This window comes from Ochotona curzoniae, unplaced genomic scaffold (assembly GCF_017591425.1).
Source record: "Ochotona curzoniae isolate NIBS_2020 unplaced genomic scaffold, NIBS_Ocur_1.0 contig_4514, whole genome shotgun sequence".
Taxonomy (NCBI): Eukaryota; Metazoa; Chordata; class Mammalia; order Lagomorpha; family Ochotonidae; genus Ochotona; species Ochotona curzoniae.
Window position 1 is genome coordinate 3,645,645 of NW_024466312.1, and position 16,114 is coordinate 3,661,758.

Consider the following 16,114-nt stretch of genomic DNA (forward strand, 5'->3'; position numbering starts at 1 on the left):
GCAGACATGGACCCTCTCCTTCGTCGGGGTGAGGTGGTGCTGGTGAAACACCACAGCCTGCAGAATCTCCTAGTGGCTTCTTGTCAGTGTTGGAAGCAAGGGCTGTGGACTTAGCTAGAAGCCACTTTAGTCTGCTGCTGGCAACGGGCTGTCAGTTTACTTCTGTAATGAGGTGATCCAGAAAAGTGGTGCTTCATAGAGGGCTGCATTGTGTCAGGTGACGGCATCAAGGTCATTGGACTTGAGCGTCTTCACAAGCACTGTGGGCGTTGGTCAAGGGAGACTGGGCGGTCACCACTGCGAAAGTGAGCAGCCGCTTTAGGCTTTTCGTTTGTTCTTTGCATCTTCTGCTTAGGTGGAATGACTGCTTCTGATGCACCTGAGAAAACGATGCAGTCGCGCACAGCGTGTCCTGTCTTCCAGGCCATAGGGGCTTTGCCTTGGGTGTGCAGCTGGCACATGGCTCCTCCCATGTGACCCTCTGAGCTCGGTGGGCCTTGCCCACAGTGCAGGGAGTTGCTTGCTGGCAAGCAGGCAGGCCATGGGAGACCAGCCACAGACCTGGGAGCTCCGAGTCATTGGCCATCTTGCCTGTGAGGCAGAAACTTTGAAGGAAGAAGGGAAAGCTGGCTTCGTCACCACTGTCCCCTCCTCACGTGATGTACTGAATGTGTCAGGTAGATCAGTGGACATTCTGGGTCCCACTTGGTCATGTGACCCTGGAGGGGTTATAAAACCTCTGTGTCCAACTGATCCAGGAGTTAAACCTAAAGGATGAAATTTGACTCCTGGAGGAATCCTTGTGTGAACTCCAAGGTTAAGTGCGAGCAGGAGGCGAGGCACGCGCAGCATCTGTGTGCTCACTAACCCGAGCCTCCGCTGCTGCTCTTTGGGACTGAACCTTTCACAAGAAGGAAGATGGAGCTGCTTGCTCCCGCCTCTTTGTCTTTCGATCAAGAAAACATCTAAGTACAATAGCTACAGAGGCTTTCTCATCCTGTAGAATGAGAAAAAGCAGCTTACTGACAGCATTAGCCGAGTAGCATGGCTTTGGATATCCACGAGTTACGGTTCCTAGTCTTAGGAGCCAGACTATCTTTGAACAGTGGGTGTTTCCCTCCTCCCCGCTACACCTCCCAAAGGCATACAGTGACCATTTTGGTAATAACAATACTTGAATTAGGAATTTGTAGATTTTGCACTTTTTAAAGTGCTGCCTTTCCTTTGCCGTGCTCTGTGGAAGAGAAGACTGATCACCCTGCTGTGTAGGTGAGGAAAAGCTGGGGCCCAGAAAAGGGAAGTAGCTGGCTTTCTGGTTGGGAGCATGATGAAGTCACATGGCATCAGTGGCAGATGCAAGGCTGAAACCTCTGCACTCTGCCTCTGTCAGCTGACCCATTAGGAAATGTGGCAGCAGGGAGGGGAGGCCTGGCAGAGTCTGGCACAGCGCCCACTTGAGTTTCCAGTCTGTCCTCAGCACATTGTGGTCCTGGGGGTTTCTGTCTTCTTGCCTCACCCTGAGGTCTCCTTCCTCATGAGTGGGATGAGCTGCTGAGCCTGCACAAGTATGCCTGTGCGTGGGCAGCTGGGCAGCAGCAGCGAGAGCCGAGAGGGTGAGCTGAGGGCTGGTTTGCCTGGCAAAGCCAGTCGAGGAGCCTCCCCTTTGCTCTCTCTGCTCCACTGACCAGAGAGGCCTTTGGCTTGCATGGGAATTGGCTCAAGGTCTTTTGTTTTTCCCTCACTGTCACAGTCTAAAAGAGGCTCCACACTGTGGACTTGGCAGCTGCTCTTTGAAAACAGTCACATCTCTTAGCTGTGTGAGTGGTAACACCCCGCCAAAGGGACACCTCTCAGAACTCGGGGCTCGATGACTGACAGAGCCAGACAGCCTGTGCCTGCCATCACCCATTCCAGGGAGGGCCAGTGGGGCCAGCTGTTGGCAGAGTGGTGGCTTCCCCACCGGTCCACCCAGTAGTGCGCAAGCCTGGCGATAGTGGCTGGTAGGAATCTGGGCTGGTGCTGGTGGCTCCCTCGCGAGTGGCTGAAGAAACACAGTGGTTGTGGGGCCTCACATTCCCTGCTGGCTGCAGCCTCCACCCCGTCCCTACCCTCAACAGGGATATGAATTCCTCCAAAGATGACCTGGATCGAGATGGAAATGATTTCCCAGAGCTCCCCAGCCCCTGAAGTGTGAGCAAATGAGCAGGCTTGGGTGGAATCTGGATGTAGAAAATGTATTTGTATGTCATCAGCATGGTCCAGCCCTGCCTAGTTTTCCTATGGTGGGGAATCTGTTCATGGAAATTGTTTTCAGAACAAATGCAGGGCAGGGATGGATTTGAAACGTTGGACACGCAGAACAAATGAACGTAGCCAGCCAGCAGGCGTTCCCAGCCGTGGATGCAGGAGTCCGTCATAAGGATGTAAAGAAAACAGCGGTCACACAGGACCACATGGAATGAAGACCCACCAGCTGCAGAGTTCTGAGTACACTGGGCAGGATTGCTTGGTTAGACACCAAGGACAATGTGCCCTTCAGTGGGTGACCCTGACTCCCAGGGAATCCTTGAAAACATAAAAGATCAGAGCGAGTGATCTGTCAACAGTGACTCTTCTGAGGAGACATCTCACAGGCGAGCCATGTAGGGCAAGGGGGTCATGGAGCGTGTCCCGCACAACAGGCCGTACCGCACAACTTAGGATACTAACTGCAGAGGTCTTTACTGGCCGCCTCCTCTCTTGCTGTTGTGTGTTTAACTTACTGTCCTGTCTGCTGTTAATTACATTTTATTTTGACCTCTGATTGGTTTCTTCTCTGTTCCTCTATAAAGTTTTCTTTTTCTTTTCTCAACTTTAAAGCCAGGTCAGACTTTCAAGTCTTTCAAGAGGAAATGTCAGAGTTTGTCTTCGTTTTCATGTCATTCCCAAGTATTTTATTTTCCCACTAAGTCAGGTGAACAGGGCACACCAGAAGACACGCTTGCACGCATCCTGAGGTTCAGACAAGCGTCTGGGGCCCTGAGTCCACACGGAAGGTCAGAGCAGCGGCCACTGAGTTCCTGTGTAGACCCTAAGCTCAGTGGGGAACCTAAGGGGCCAGGCAGTTGGCATCTCACGTTCTGGGCCTCGGGAGTCCCCTGGGAGAGTCAAAGTGGCTGTCAGCGCTCCCAGATGCAAATGGTGCAGCCGTGTTCCAGGAAAACTTCAACAATCCAAAATAGGCAGTGGGCCCACTGGCACACAGGCCCTGGCCTGCTGCCACCATCTCTGGGGAATGGGTGACAAGCTAAGTCACCGCGGATTGACTAGTGTGAAACCCGCCTTACTTGCCATTGTGCCGGGGTCAGCATCGTGCATGTTCCTTGGTTTCTGGCCACACAAATCCTGCCTGTGGTGCTGTCCCCAGTCTTTACCAGGAACACGTGGGTGCTTCTCCAGACAGAGCCTAGGGGACCCTGCCTTGACCGGTGGCTGCTCCACGGTCACAGAAACCACCAACAGTGGCTATCGGGAGAAGGGAACAGGCCCTGAAGACTTGGTTCCCTGAGCGTCTTCCTAGGCTGACCTTGGCACTTTGTCTATCTGAATGGGAATTTTAAAAATACCACTTTAAGTTGGTATCTCCTTCCAGTGTCTGTCATCAAGTGTTCCACTTCTTTTCAGAAACGACGGGTTAATGGTCGAATGAATGCCCGTTCTCTGGGTTCCTGGGTGCAAGTGTGAGCACCCGCTTTACTCACCAGTTAACCCTTTCTGAAGTCAGCCTGCTACAGCTGATTTATAGTTTTTGCTCCACATGTAGCTGAGCCCCTTCTCCCCCAGCTCTTGTGGGAGCTACAGGACACCCTGGCTCACTGGCCTCTGCTTTCTTCCAGTTGAAAGGGTGCGCTGCCTCCCGCAGGTCCAGCTGGATCCCCTGCCCAAGACTGTGGTCCTGGCTTTCGCCTCGCAGCTGGAGAAGACGTCCCTCCACCCCACACCGGAAGTCTCCGAGGCTGACCTTTCCGGAGTGGACCCCAAGCTCGTGTCCAATCTGATGCCCTTTCAGAGAGCAGCAGTCAAGTAGGTTCTCCACTTCCCGCTCCCTCTGACTGGGTTTCATCACTCGCAGGTGACGGGGTTCAGGCGCTTCCTCACCGAAACACTCACCTTGCACGCATGCCTGGAGGCATCCAGGCGTCACCCAGGTGTGCTGTCCCTCAGGCTTCATTGTATAACCAGACTCTGGGTCACAGGTATGCAGAAAGCCAGTGTAGCCGAGCTTCAGGGAAGGAGCCATTCCCCCACACAGCGTAGAAAACAGGCCTCTGAAGAGCTTGGCAGGACTCTGGCTTCTCTGCCACCTTCTGAGCTTGCTCTGTTTTCAGCCCAGTGCTGCTCATGGGTGGCGGCTGGAGCCCTTCCCCAACCAAGCCCAGTGGAAGCAACTCTTTTCTAATAAGTTTGACACTGCAGTGGCCACAGAGGCTGCCATACTAGCTGGTGAGACCCGAGGATACAACCAGCCACACCCCGGTTGGTTGGGCTGAGCGTGGGAAGTAGTGGTTCTGCAGAAGAAAGTTGGGGTTGCTGCTAGAATTGATGGGAAGACAGATATAAACCTGTGTCCTAACCAGGCCTCCTCTGCAGCACCTTGGAAAAAGCAAGGCAACCACTTTGAACTTGTCTTCTTTTTAAAAGGTGGGAGTTCAAGAATGAGAGAAAGGAGATATGGAAAGTCTAAGCCCAAAATAGTAAGGATGACAGCTGTTGGGGCATGGTGTTGATACATCCACTGATACCCATAGTATCAGTGCAGCTGCCAAATCCAGGCAGCATTTCAGCCAGGCGCTTCACATGGAGTTTGGTGGAAACTTGGCTATTGCCTCCTGTGGACTTTGCTCCCTTCGTGCCTGTTAGGGCCAGCCTCCCCTCACCACGCTCCCATGGCCCCAGCCACACCCACCAGCCTTTTCTTTCTTGCCCTTCCATCTCCCTTCTCTGCTGTCACCTTGTTTTGCCACACCAGCCCTGCATCTGTTGAGATTCTCTTTGGAACTCATTTTAGCCAGACTTCGCAGATGGCTTTTCCCTTTGCCCGGCCTCCTTTGCTAAAGGGGAGACAGAAAAGGCTGAGCCCCAGCCCATGGCTAGCCCCTGTTTGCTGTGTCCAGGATCTTCATGCATGTCTGGGATGCATGTGCCTGCTGGTCTTGGCACTTAACCCCAGTACATCCAGGGACCGTGTGGGCGGCCCGGGAAGGTGGGCACAAGATGCAGTAGTGGCAGAACCAGAGCATGGTCACAGCTTTCTCCTCTCTCTGGCTCTGAAGCCACAGATGGGATTTGTAAAGCTTCCTTCAGCAGTGGCTCACGAAATCCAGATCTCCACTTTGATCCTCTGCGGGAGTGGCAGTCTGATGTTGGAGGGGCTGGGGGCAGTCAGTCGCATGCTGTGTTGCACACCCCCTTCCATGTGTTAAGCAGAATATCTCAGATGTCAGCTTCCTGTCAGATCTAAGTGGGCCCCCTCAGCAGGTGAACAAGGCAAGGATTAGAAAGGCAGTGTCTTGTGCCCAAAGTCACCCAGCTTGCAAGGTGGAGGGGGGCTTGGGTCAGTGATTCCTGATAATGAGTGCAATGTTTTTGCTTGTAATTCTCTTGGGAATGTCCTTGAGCTGTTTGTATTATTTTTGTTTTACCCAACCTTGCCTGTTCTTTGTTATCAATTTCTGGCCACTTTGCGCCCTAGTGGGCTACCTCAAGGCAAGGACAAAGGGAGGGAGTGACATTCGGTGTCTGTGGGGGGGTGACGTTCATTATGCTTGGTATCTAGAAGTGGTGGGTGGGGAAGTTGAGGCAGGAGGCTGAGACAAAGCCACTCCGAGGATGTGGCTTCTCCATGGATGCATTGCCTTGGTGACCAGTCCTGCAGATCGGAAAGTGGGAGAGCAAAGGGCATCTGCCCACACCTGCCAACCCGATCTGTCTGTTCAGAGAAGAGCCACAGTATCACGCCCGCCTTCTCCACATCTGGAGATCCGTTGCTGAGTTCTGCTTCTCTCACGCAGTGCTTGCAGGCAGTGAAACATGCAGCCTAGAATTCTGCCAGGGAAGTTTTGCTCTTCGGGCAGCGTATTGCTGGGAGGTTTCTGAGCAGCTTCGCCGTGTTTTCGGAGTCAGTTTGCAGGAGGACTGGTGTGGGAGCAGAGGACCAGGTGTCTAGCACTTGGGATCCTTCTGGTTTCTCGCATGACCCAAGCAAGTCATGTTTACTATCCGTGTCCTGGTTCTTTTCTCCTTTACACAGAATGAGAGTCACAATTGAAACACGTGCTTAGTATTTGCGGTGACGCAGGCACTGGCTAATGTGCATATAAGCCCTCCCTGCAAGACCCTGGGTACAATTTGTCCCATCTTAGTATGTGTTTAAGAGACTCAGAGAGGGAGAGAGCCCCCATCCTGTGGCTTGTTCCCCAGATGTGTACTTCAGCTGAGATTGAGCCATGCTGAAGTTGAGAGCCCAGATGGGACTCAGTGCACGTCTCCCTCAGGGTTGGCAGGAATACGGTGACTTGAGCCCTCCCTGCTGTTCCCACGGTCCACACGAGCAGGAGGCTGGAGGCAGCAGCTGGAGCCAGCCATGGTGCCAGCCACTCCAGAGTGGGACACCACTGTCATGACCAACCCCTGTTGTAAAAAATTCTCTATCCTTCACTTTTTAAAAAGGTTTTTTTATTTATTTATGTGAAAGGAAGTGAGGCAGAGAGGAGGGGAGAGAGAGAACAAGAGATCTTCAGTCCACTGGTTTATTCCCCAAATGGCTCCAGGGGCCAGGGCTGGGCTGGTCTGTAACCAGGAAACTGGGGCTTCTTCGGAGCCTCCCCTGTGGGTGCAGGGGCTCCAAGATCTAGGTCATCCTCTGCAGCTTTTGTTAGCAGAGAGCTGGATCATAAACAGAGCAGCTGGGACACAAACCTGCACCCATATGGGGTGTCAGCACTGTAGGCGGCGCCTTAACTCGCTGCACCACAATGCCAGCCCTGCAACTGGTGTTTTAACTGTGCAGTTGAACACCCAGCCCTGCTTCCTCTTTATTTATGTATTCTGCCCTGGTTGTCTCTCCTGCTCTTTCCTCCTTGGGGAGCAGGTGTTGTGCACAGGGCTCTCACTGCACAGTGCTCACTGCTTTGCTGGAGCCAGATTAACTCCCACTCCCGGTGAAAGGGCTGCGCTGCTAAGTGCCCCTCATCTGCTCTCTCAGCTTTGCCATAGCCAAGAGAGGCCGCCTGCTGTTGGCCGACGACATGGGCCTGGGCAAGACCATCCAAGCCATCTGCATCGCTGCCTTTTACCGGAAGGAGTGGCCACTGCTGGTGGTGGTGCCGTCCTCTGTGCGCTTCACCTGGGAGCAGGTTTGTTCTCTCTGGCTTGGGCTTTGAACAGGGGTCGTCCTCACTGTTCAAGGAATCAGGTAGTCATGGTCTGGGGGCAGGCACAGGGCACGTTAAAGGTCCTGCAGCAAGAAGGCCCGAAGAGCAGCGTAACAACTTCCGGGTGCAGCAGGTGGTTCCTGAATTAAGAGTCCAGTTGTGCTTTTAGGGAGGAAAGCCAAGGAGTGACTGTCTTAGAGACTTGGGTCACAGTGTCAGAAGACGCTGCCTCTTGGGGCCTGCGGCGCCGTCTTTACCTCCGTTAGCTCCCGTGCTCCATTCATAGCCCTGTGCGGTGGACACAGTGAGCAGTGATCCCCACAGATGAGAAGACTGGCTCCCATGGGGCTCCCTCCCCACTTCCTGCTCCTGGGGAAGCAGATGGAACCTTGATGCCCCCCTTGGCCGACGCTGTGCTCCAAGTTTGCTGCTGTTCCGTGTCCACTGGCCGCCCGGTGACTTTGGCAGTGAAAAGTCCAATGTAAACAGTGCCTTGTCACTCACCCTGGAGCTTTTCCCAGCTGTAAATCAGGAGTCAGAGTACTTCTGTGACACCAATTGAAATCCTCCTGTGCATCCTCAACGGAGGAGACAGCGCCCCCTGCGGCTGCCGCTGGACATCATGCCCAGATGTGCCGCTCTGCCTGAAGAGGTGGCAGGCAGCTGGACAAGTGTGCATTGGAACGGGTGCCGTGTTCTTTTCCCGAGTTCTGTCACTATATGCAGAAGGCAGACACCTCACGATGCACGCTGTGTGTGTTAGATTCCTTGTGTACCCTCGCAGATGCTGCAGGAGAGTCAGACAGTCAAATGGTTATGAGCAGGCCTGGGACTACAACGAAGGCCCGTGTTCCTCATATTGGAGTGATGGCATCGGGCAAAGCCAGGGAGTAGCTGGCTTCTGGGTGCTGATGTAGAGGAAACTGCAAGGCTTCCACCTGCCCCAGGCCCTGGGTTTGGCTCAAGAGGGAAAGATTGCCAGGGTCAGCAGGTGGCTTGGTTGGAAACACTGCCATAAATATTTTCATCATCTTCAACAAGTTTTCAGTTTGCCTTTTGTAAAACTCTTGAAAGCACGTCGTGTTCTTTGACCACAGAAAGCTGCTGTGTGGTCAAAGACCACTTACGTGGCACTCACAGGCAGCACAAAGCGGCGACTAGCAGAGGGAAATGTTGGGTCCGTGGGCAGTGAGAGAGTGGGAGGTGGGGAGCAACACCTGCTCGTGGGGCAAGGTGTGAAAGGTGCAGGGCGCGCACAAGGGGCACGGGGTTCGTTCTGAGAATGCTGAAGTTGGCCCGTGGGGAGAGTGCCGCTGGGTGCTGGCAGCTGCACCACCAGGTCCTCATTCTCTCCTGTCACCGACCCCGTCCCCTCCAGGCCTTCTTGCGGTGGCTGCCATCTCTGAGCCCAGACAAGGTCAACGTTGTGGTGACCGGCAAGGATTGTCTGACAGCCGGCTTGGTCAACATTGTCAGTTTTGACCTTCTCAGCAGGTTGGACAAACAGCTGAAGACTGCCTCCTTTAAAGTTATCATCATTGTAAGTGATTTCACAAGGATTGCTTTGCTTCCTCTTGTTTTATTTTTTTTCTTATCACAGAAGCAGAGAGAGAAAGAACCCATGCGCCAGTTGCCTCCCCAAATCCCCACACCAGCTAGAGCTGGGCCAGGCTGAAGCCGCCAGCTCCTGCAGGCGAGGCAGGACCCAGTCTCTTGATTGTCGCTGACACTTCCAGAAGTTTGCATTAGCAGGAAGCTGCAGTCAGGAGCCAGGGCTGGGAATGAAGATGCTGCGACACAGATGTTGGGACCAGTGTCTCAGCTGACAGGCCACACCCCTGCCCCTTGGCACAGGAATTTACCTGTGGAAACTTTGCTTGAAAACGCTGAGAATTTAGATGTCTCCCTGAGCCTCAGTCAGTTTCTAGAATAAATACCCTTGTGTTTATTTTGTAGGGAACAGACATTTCTTGCTCTCCAGTGTGGGAAGTTTTTAACAAAACAGGGTGAATCAGCCACGCTGGAGGTTTCTAGCCCATCTCTGGCCAACGTGGGGTTGTGGGTGGAGCCCCGCACGTGGCCTTTAGTCCACCTGAGACAGCAAGGGACAGCAGGAGCTTGAGCAGGGATGGTCAGTTCTATAGGCCAACAGTCAACCCGCTGTGGAATCATACTGTCTCACACCACTGGGAAGAAAATAAGTTTTACGTTAATGTTATAATTATTATTTGTAAGTGTCTCCCAGATTTGGTAGCACATCTCTCAGTCCCTGCGTCACCTCCTTTTAGCTCCTCACACACTTCGTAAGGGCAGCACAGGCAGCCTGGACAGCCGGCCAGCTCTGTCAACACTTGAGTGTGTCGACCCAGCTCACACACAGAGTATTGTGGGAGAAGACACAGCTGCTGCCGGTGAGAAGGGAGCGGGTGTCTGTTCTTCTGCTCTCACCTGACAGCACCACCGCGTTCGTAGCACTAGAACACTCAACCCTGCGTGTTTTTACAAAGCTATGAAGTCTGATTTCTGATTTAGCACCAGTTCAGATGTGGCTTTGAACAAATTGTCAGCCTCTGTGTGAAATGAAACCCATCGGAAGACGTGTGCCAGGATGGTGACAATGGCGAAGGGTGTGTGGGAAAAGAATGCCTGCCTTTCTTGTCTGTCACCTTGGGATCCTCCCATTGTCTCGCCCCGCCCCACACAGGCAGATGTCCTGTGTTTCAATGTTGTTTTGCTCTATTGATTTATTTATTTTTAATGTGTTTGCAAGAGAGGGAAAAGAGACTGCCCAGATGGCCCCAGCAGCCAGAGCTGAGCCAGGGTGAAATCAAGTGCCAGGAACTTCACTCCAGATCTCTTAAGTGGGTTGCAGGGGCTTTTTCCCAGAACATCAGCAGGGAGCTGGATCAGAAGTGGAACTGCCAGGAGTTGAATCAGTGTCCATGCGGGATGGCAGTGTTGTAGGCAGCAGCTTGACGCACTGCCACAGCGCCTGGTCCTATCCTGTGTATGTGAGGTGAACCTGGCAGTGAGCAGGGCTGCAGGCAGAAGCTAGCAAGTTGGAGAATGCTCATGATAGCCTCATCGTACCTGGCCTCAGCATCATTGCCTGTCTGGCTCTGTCCCTGGCCGTCACCTAACTTGCTGTCTGAGTTTGGGCCGCCGTTGGTTACTTCTGCAGCTGAGTGAGAGTCCAGGTCTCTTTGGAGGAATGAGACGGTGGCTCTGAGATGCCCCGTCGCTAGGAGGATGCTTCACCTCCAGCCGCTGCTGTGATCCGTTGGCTGAAAGGCTCTGCTGTCTTCCCATAGCCCTGGGATTTACCCTACTTGTTGCAGTTTCTTTCTGTTAGCACTTTTCTTACAGTTGTCGTGAAACTGGCAGACAGATGTTACTGGGACTGGAACCTGCCCTGACAGTCTGTGCTTGTCATCTTGCCTACCCTTCCATGGTGCTTTTGAGGCCGCTTTTGTTCTCTGTAGCTGAAATGGAGCCGGGATTTCCTGTCCAACTTCAGCCTTGGCAGCCACAGGCCGTACGACGCCATAGAATGCTATCTGAGGGTCAGGACTTGCCGTCTGTCAGCACACTGAAGACTTACCACAGTCGCAGGCATTAGGAACGGTTACACCCACTTTACAGATGGAAAAATTGAAATCACAGAGAGGCAAGAGTCACATGTCACCCAGAGTCCTTCAACAAGGAATCTCTGTACCCACCTGTGACCTTGTCCCCAGTCACTAGTAAGGTATAGACACTTGAGCGTAGAGACCACAGCAGACTCCATGTTGGCTTGTGCAGCTCTGGATAATCAGCCTCTGGGCTCCAAGCATCCCAGGCAGTCCCTGGAGGCCGGCAGCGCCCTCATCCCCCTGGGTCTGAGTCCCATGGTGCTGTGTCCACATCCACCTCTGTGCCCATGTGTGTGCCAGCCTTGCTATTGGTGTGCCTGACATTGCACTGTGAGCCGCAGAGGGGGTGACCAGGCCTTTTCCCTGCCACCTCCCTGCCCCAAGCCTTACCCAGGGCAAGGTGCTCAGTGGGCCTGCCGCACTTCACGCCCATACCCCTCATGAAGCAGGGCGCAAGGCAGAGGCCTCTGGAGCCCACTTCGTTGCTGGCAGAGCCTCCCCAGGAGCTGAAATGCTTGTTCCAGAATGCAGCAGCAGAGACACTGTCCCCAGAACCCTGGATCCTTCCTTAGTGAATATAGCCCCAGGGAGGCGTCCAACACTTGGCAGGCAGCAGGCCAGAGCCAGGCAGGAGGTGTGCGCTTTGTCCACTCTGGAAGGCTTGTTCACCTCCGTGGCTGTTTGCTTTTCAGGATGAATCTCACTTCCTCAAGAACAGTAAGACGGCCCGCTGCCGCGCAGCCATGCCCCTCCTGAAGGTGAGTACTGCCAAGCAGAGGCCGGGAGCCCAGGGCTGGGTCCACCGCAGGATCAGCAGCATCTGCTCAGGCTTCCCAGGGGTCCTGCAGAGCAGGGCTGCGGCCAGGCGTGGGGCTGGCGACAGGACTCGGCATCAAGTCACTCACAGCACCCAGTTCCTTTTCCTCCTGAGACCCTGCTACAGAGCCAGCAGCCCGCGCTGTCATACCTGTCTTGGAAGTTGAAGAACTACCGAGTCTGAACCCCAGGCTCCTCCTCCAGCTTCCTTCTGGTCTAGCAGGAGCCACCAACAGCTAGTCTACTATGCAGTTTAGGAGATATCACCATTTGCTAAGTCACTGAGAGTGGCAAAGCCAGCAGGGTGCTGGTAGCCAAGGAGATGAGTTACCCGAGTTTAGAACCAGGCTACAGCTGGTTCTGAACTGCTGGCCACACTGGGCCTTGTCTCAGAAGCCGAGGCCGAATGCTACGCTATGCCTGTTCTGTCAACAGGAGGCCCAGCTCTGCACGTTCCTTTCTGCCATGGTGGGCAGGCGTGGCAATGCAGTATGAACTCACATCTTTATCTGAATGTTGTCCCACACGCACTCTGCAGTGTCTTCTGGCCTCCTTCCTGTGTCTGTTCCATGTTGTAGGCCCCACCCCTCACAGTGTTGTCTCCCAGGTTTTCTTTTTTCTGTTTTTAATTTTTTAAAAAGCTTTACTTATTTATTTGAAAGGCAGATTTGCAGAGAGAAAAGGAAAGACAGATCTTTCCATCCAGTTAGTTCATTCCCCAAGTTTTTCCAGTGTGCCAGAGTTGGGTGGATCCAAAGTAAGATGCCGGAGCTTCTTCCTGTCCTTCCACATAGGTGCGGGGCCCAAGCACTTGGGCCATTTTCCACTGTCTTCCCAGGTGCATTAGCAGGGAGCTGGATTGGAAATGGAACAGCTGGGATTCAAACCAGTGCCCATATGGGATGCCAGCACTGCAGAAGGAGGCTTAACTGGCTGTGCCATAGTGCCTAACCCTGCAAATTCCTCCCCGCGAATCCTCCTGCAACAGCCTGGGGAAAGGAAAATATAATTAGAAAAGTTCCTTTTCCTCATGTGACGAGTTAGAAACCTCTCACGGATGGCTGGAGATATCCACTCTGTTCTTTGTGGGCTGAGCAAGCCAAGTGCATCTATACACTGTGCTGTTTTAAGATACCATTTGTTGGGTCCAGCGCAGCGCCCAGCAGCAAAAGTTCTTGCCTTGTGTGCATTGGGATCCTGTATGGGCACTGGTTCTAATCCCGGTGGCCCTACTTCCTATCCATCTCCCTGCTTGTGGTCTGGGAAAGCAGTCGAGGATGGCCCCAAAGCCTTAGGATCCTGTACCTGCATGGTAGACCTAGAAGAAGTTTCTGGCTCCTGGCTTCAGATCAGCTCAGCTATGGCTATTGTGGCTACTTGGGGAATGAATCAATGGATGGAAGATCTTCCTCTCTGTCTCTCCTCCTCTCTGTATATCTGACTTTGCAATAAATGAATCAAAAAAAAAAATGCATTTGTGTTACAGCAGCATTAAGAAAATCCAGCATTGTGGAGCAGTGCTTAAGCTGCTGCCGTAGCAGAGTGCCTGGGATCCAGTCCCGCCTCCACTCCCTGCCCAGCTTCCTGCTAACATGCACCCTGAGTAGCAGAGGTGGCCCAGCTCCCTGGGTTCCCAGCAGTCATGTGCGAGACCTGGCCGGAGTTGTGGCTCCTGTGGGTGTTAGGGAGTGAACCAGCAAGTGGAAGATCTCTCTCTCTCTCACTTTGCCTTCAAATAAATACATTAAATCTTTGAGGAAAAAGATACAATAAGAAGGTTTAACTTTTTATCCAAACTCAGCAGAACAAATATGCTAAATGTCAGTGTGGTTTGGTACTTGTGTTTTACATTAAAAGTTTAATATTTTTAGGACCAGCAGTACTATAATACCTCTTCCAGGACAGGCTTGTGTCACAGGCCCTACATCAAAAAGCAAAGTCCTTTACTCAAAAAGCTTGATGCTCTGCCAGTATTACCTATAAATATTTGTGTGTCACTAGCCACTTGGGGACCCAACTTAAATGAACTGGTTTTCCTAGGATGGTGACCCTTCTTTTGGAAGACTTTTATATGTACTTTATTTAGAAAAAAATGTTAGTAGGTCTTTGTACTGTGGACCTGATACTACAGCCATAACTAAAAGGATATCTGCACCCCGATTGTTGAGACAAAAGAAATTGCTCAATAAATAGATTGCATCGTTAACATTAGACTACGAAAGCTTTGTAGTGTCAGGTGGCTGCCTGTGTGCTGGGGCCTAAGATCCATGCTTCCCAGCCAGTTCCTCTTTATCTTGGCTGTATTTCAGAGTGGCAAGCTTAAAACATACCTTCATACCACTAACTGGTGTGTTGGAGTCTGTAGTTGCTGTAGCATCTGAGTGCATTAATATTTTAAAGCCAGACCGTGTAAGCCTGGCCTGCCGTCACCGGTCTTGAGGCTGCTGTCTTCTGTCCAGTTGACTGCACGGAGCGCCGGACTGGGGCGGGACTGTGGTGAAGGCGTTAGGTGGGGCACCTTATGCTGTTCCGTTAGCTGAACCTCTCCTCTCTCAGCTCTGTTTTCCATCTAGATTGGGATATCCCAGCCCTAGCCTTAGTGACGTTTCAGGCCAGATGATTCCTCGCTGTGGGGAGCTGTCCTGGCCCCTGTAGGATGTCTGAGAGCATCCTTGGCCTCTACCCACCGAATGCCCATAGTTCCTCCCGGTTGTGCTTAGCGAAGCTGTCTCCAAATGTTGCCAAGTGTGCCCTGGAGGTGACCAGTTACTCCCTGCCCATCTCCTACTGCCCCGCCCATCTGGAGAGACACTGATCTAAGTACGAGTACACTGGGGGAAGTAACCTGAATGTTTTTGGAATAAGAGGATAATCGGGAGGAAGTCAAGGATGTCTTTGAAAAGCCACATCAGGGCCTAATTTCATACCACTTGATCGTTCCTCTAATATGTCCATCTTTTAGAACTGTGTTCTGATACTTTCAGAAAGATGCCTGATGAGCCTGTTAGACTTTGTGGTGCAGTGTGGGAGAGAGCAGGGCCTCGGTCCTCTCCGGAATCTGTGGGTTTTGCATTTGGCAACAGCAATTAGCATCTAAAGGGTGTGGTTGTAAGAAACTGGTGCCATTATCTCCTGGGAAGCGGCATCTTTCTTGTCCCCCACAAGATGCTTGCTCGGGCTACTGAGCAAGGTGTTCGTAGTTTTATATGTGACTGTATGCAAACAAGCAAGACCAGATGCTGTAAAGAACGAAGTTAACTCTGTGCTGTTGAAGAAACCCTGGGCAACAGATGTTTTTCTAACCTGTCAGTTACAACACTGGATCACAGTTTCCTGACCATGGGAGCGCTCTGTTAGCTCATCCTTTAGCCCTGGGAACAGGCACTGGGCTGCTTCCCCTTTTACAACTGTAAATAATTCTACAAGCGAATAACTGAATACTGATGTGTACCTTGCATGATTACACCATCAGAACAGATTTCTACACTTGGAACTGCTGTGTCAGTTTTCTTTATTTTATTTTTTTTTATTGGAAAGTCAGATATACAGAGAGAAGGAGAGAGAGAGGAAGATCTTCCCTCTGATGATTCACTCCCCAAGTGGCTGCAATGGCTGGAGCTGAGCCAATCAGAAGCCAGGAACCTGGAGTCTCTTCCAAGGCTTTGGGCCGTCCTGAACTGCTTTCCCAGGCCTCAAGCAGGGAGCTGGACGGGAAGTGGGGCCGCCGGGACATGAAACAGTGCCCTTAGGGAATCCTGGCACGTGCAAGGCGAGGACTTTAGCCACTATCCTACTGCATCAGACCCATCAACTTTCCTTTTTAGAAGTTTATTTATTTATTTATCTATTTCCTTCATTCTTTTTTTTTAATTTTAATAATCTTAGTTGATTAGGGTACAAAGGGTCAAGGGCTAGGGGGTGAAAGTGGGCAATATCATTGTTTCCACACTAATATAATCATTTTTCCCTGAATCTGGGGTTAGGCGAGTAACAAAGGGAAATACCCCACCCAACCTCTCACCCATCCCCTATCCCCAACATGAGGCGCGCTCCAAGGGTCCTGCTCAAACAGTTTTGATAGTTCATCAGTTCTGGATTGCTGCCCATCTCACCGTCCCAACTGCAATGAAACCTATTCAGAGTCCACTGGCTGACAGTCTCTTGATGGTTGGGGTTCCAAGATCAGCAGTTCAGTTGGAGAGATATCCAAAGAAACTTCATCTGAGTTGATCCCAGATCTGATTCTTGCGTGAG

General features: G+C 52.2%; 1 protein-coding gene across 3 annotated transcripts in view; it reads left to right on the forward strand.

The window, feature by feature from the left end:
* Positions 1-16,114, forward strand: part of SMARCAL1 (SWI/SNF related, matrix associated, actin dependent regulator of chromatin, subfamily a like 1) — a 49,941-nt gene that overhangs the window by 7,534 nt on the left and 26,293 nt on the right. For all 3 annotated transcript variants that reach the window (XM_040986484.1, XM_040986487.1, XM_040986486.1), the window contains 4 exons: positions 3,876-4,062; positions 7,244-7,394; positions 8,791-8,952; positions 11,737-11,802. In XM_040986484.1, the coding sequence (XP_040842418.1) occupies positions 3,876-4,062; positions 7,244-7,394; positions 8,791-8,952; positions 11,737-11,802 (566 nt within the window). The remainder of the gene's footprint in view (positions 1-3,875; positions 4,063-7,243; positions 7,395-8,790; positions 8,953-11,736; positions 11,803-16,114) is intronic.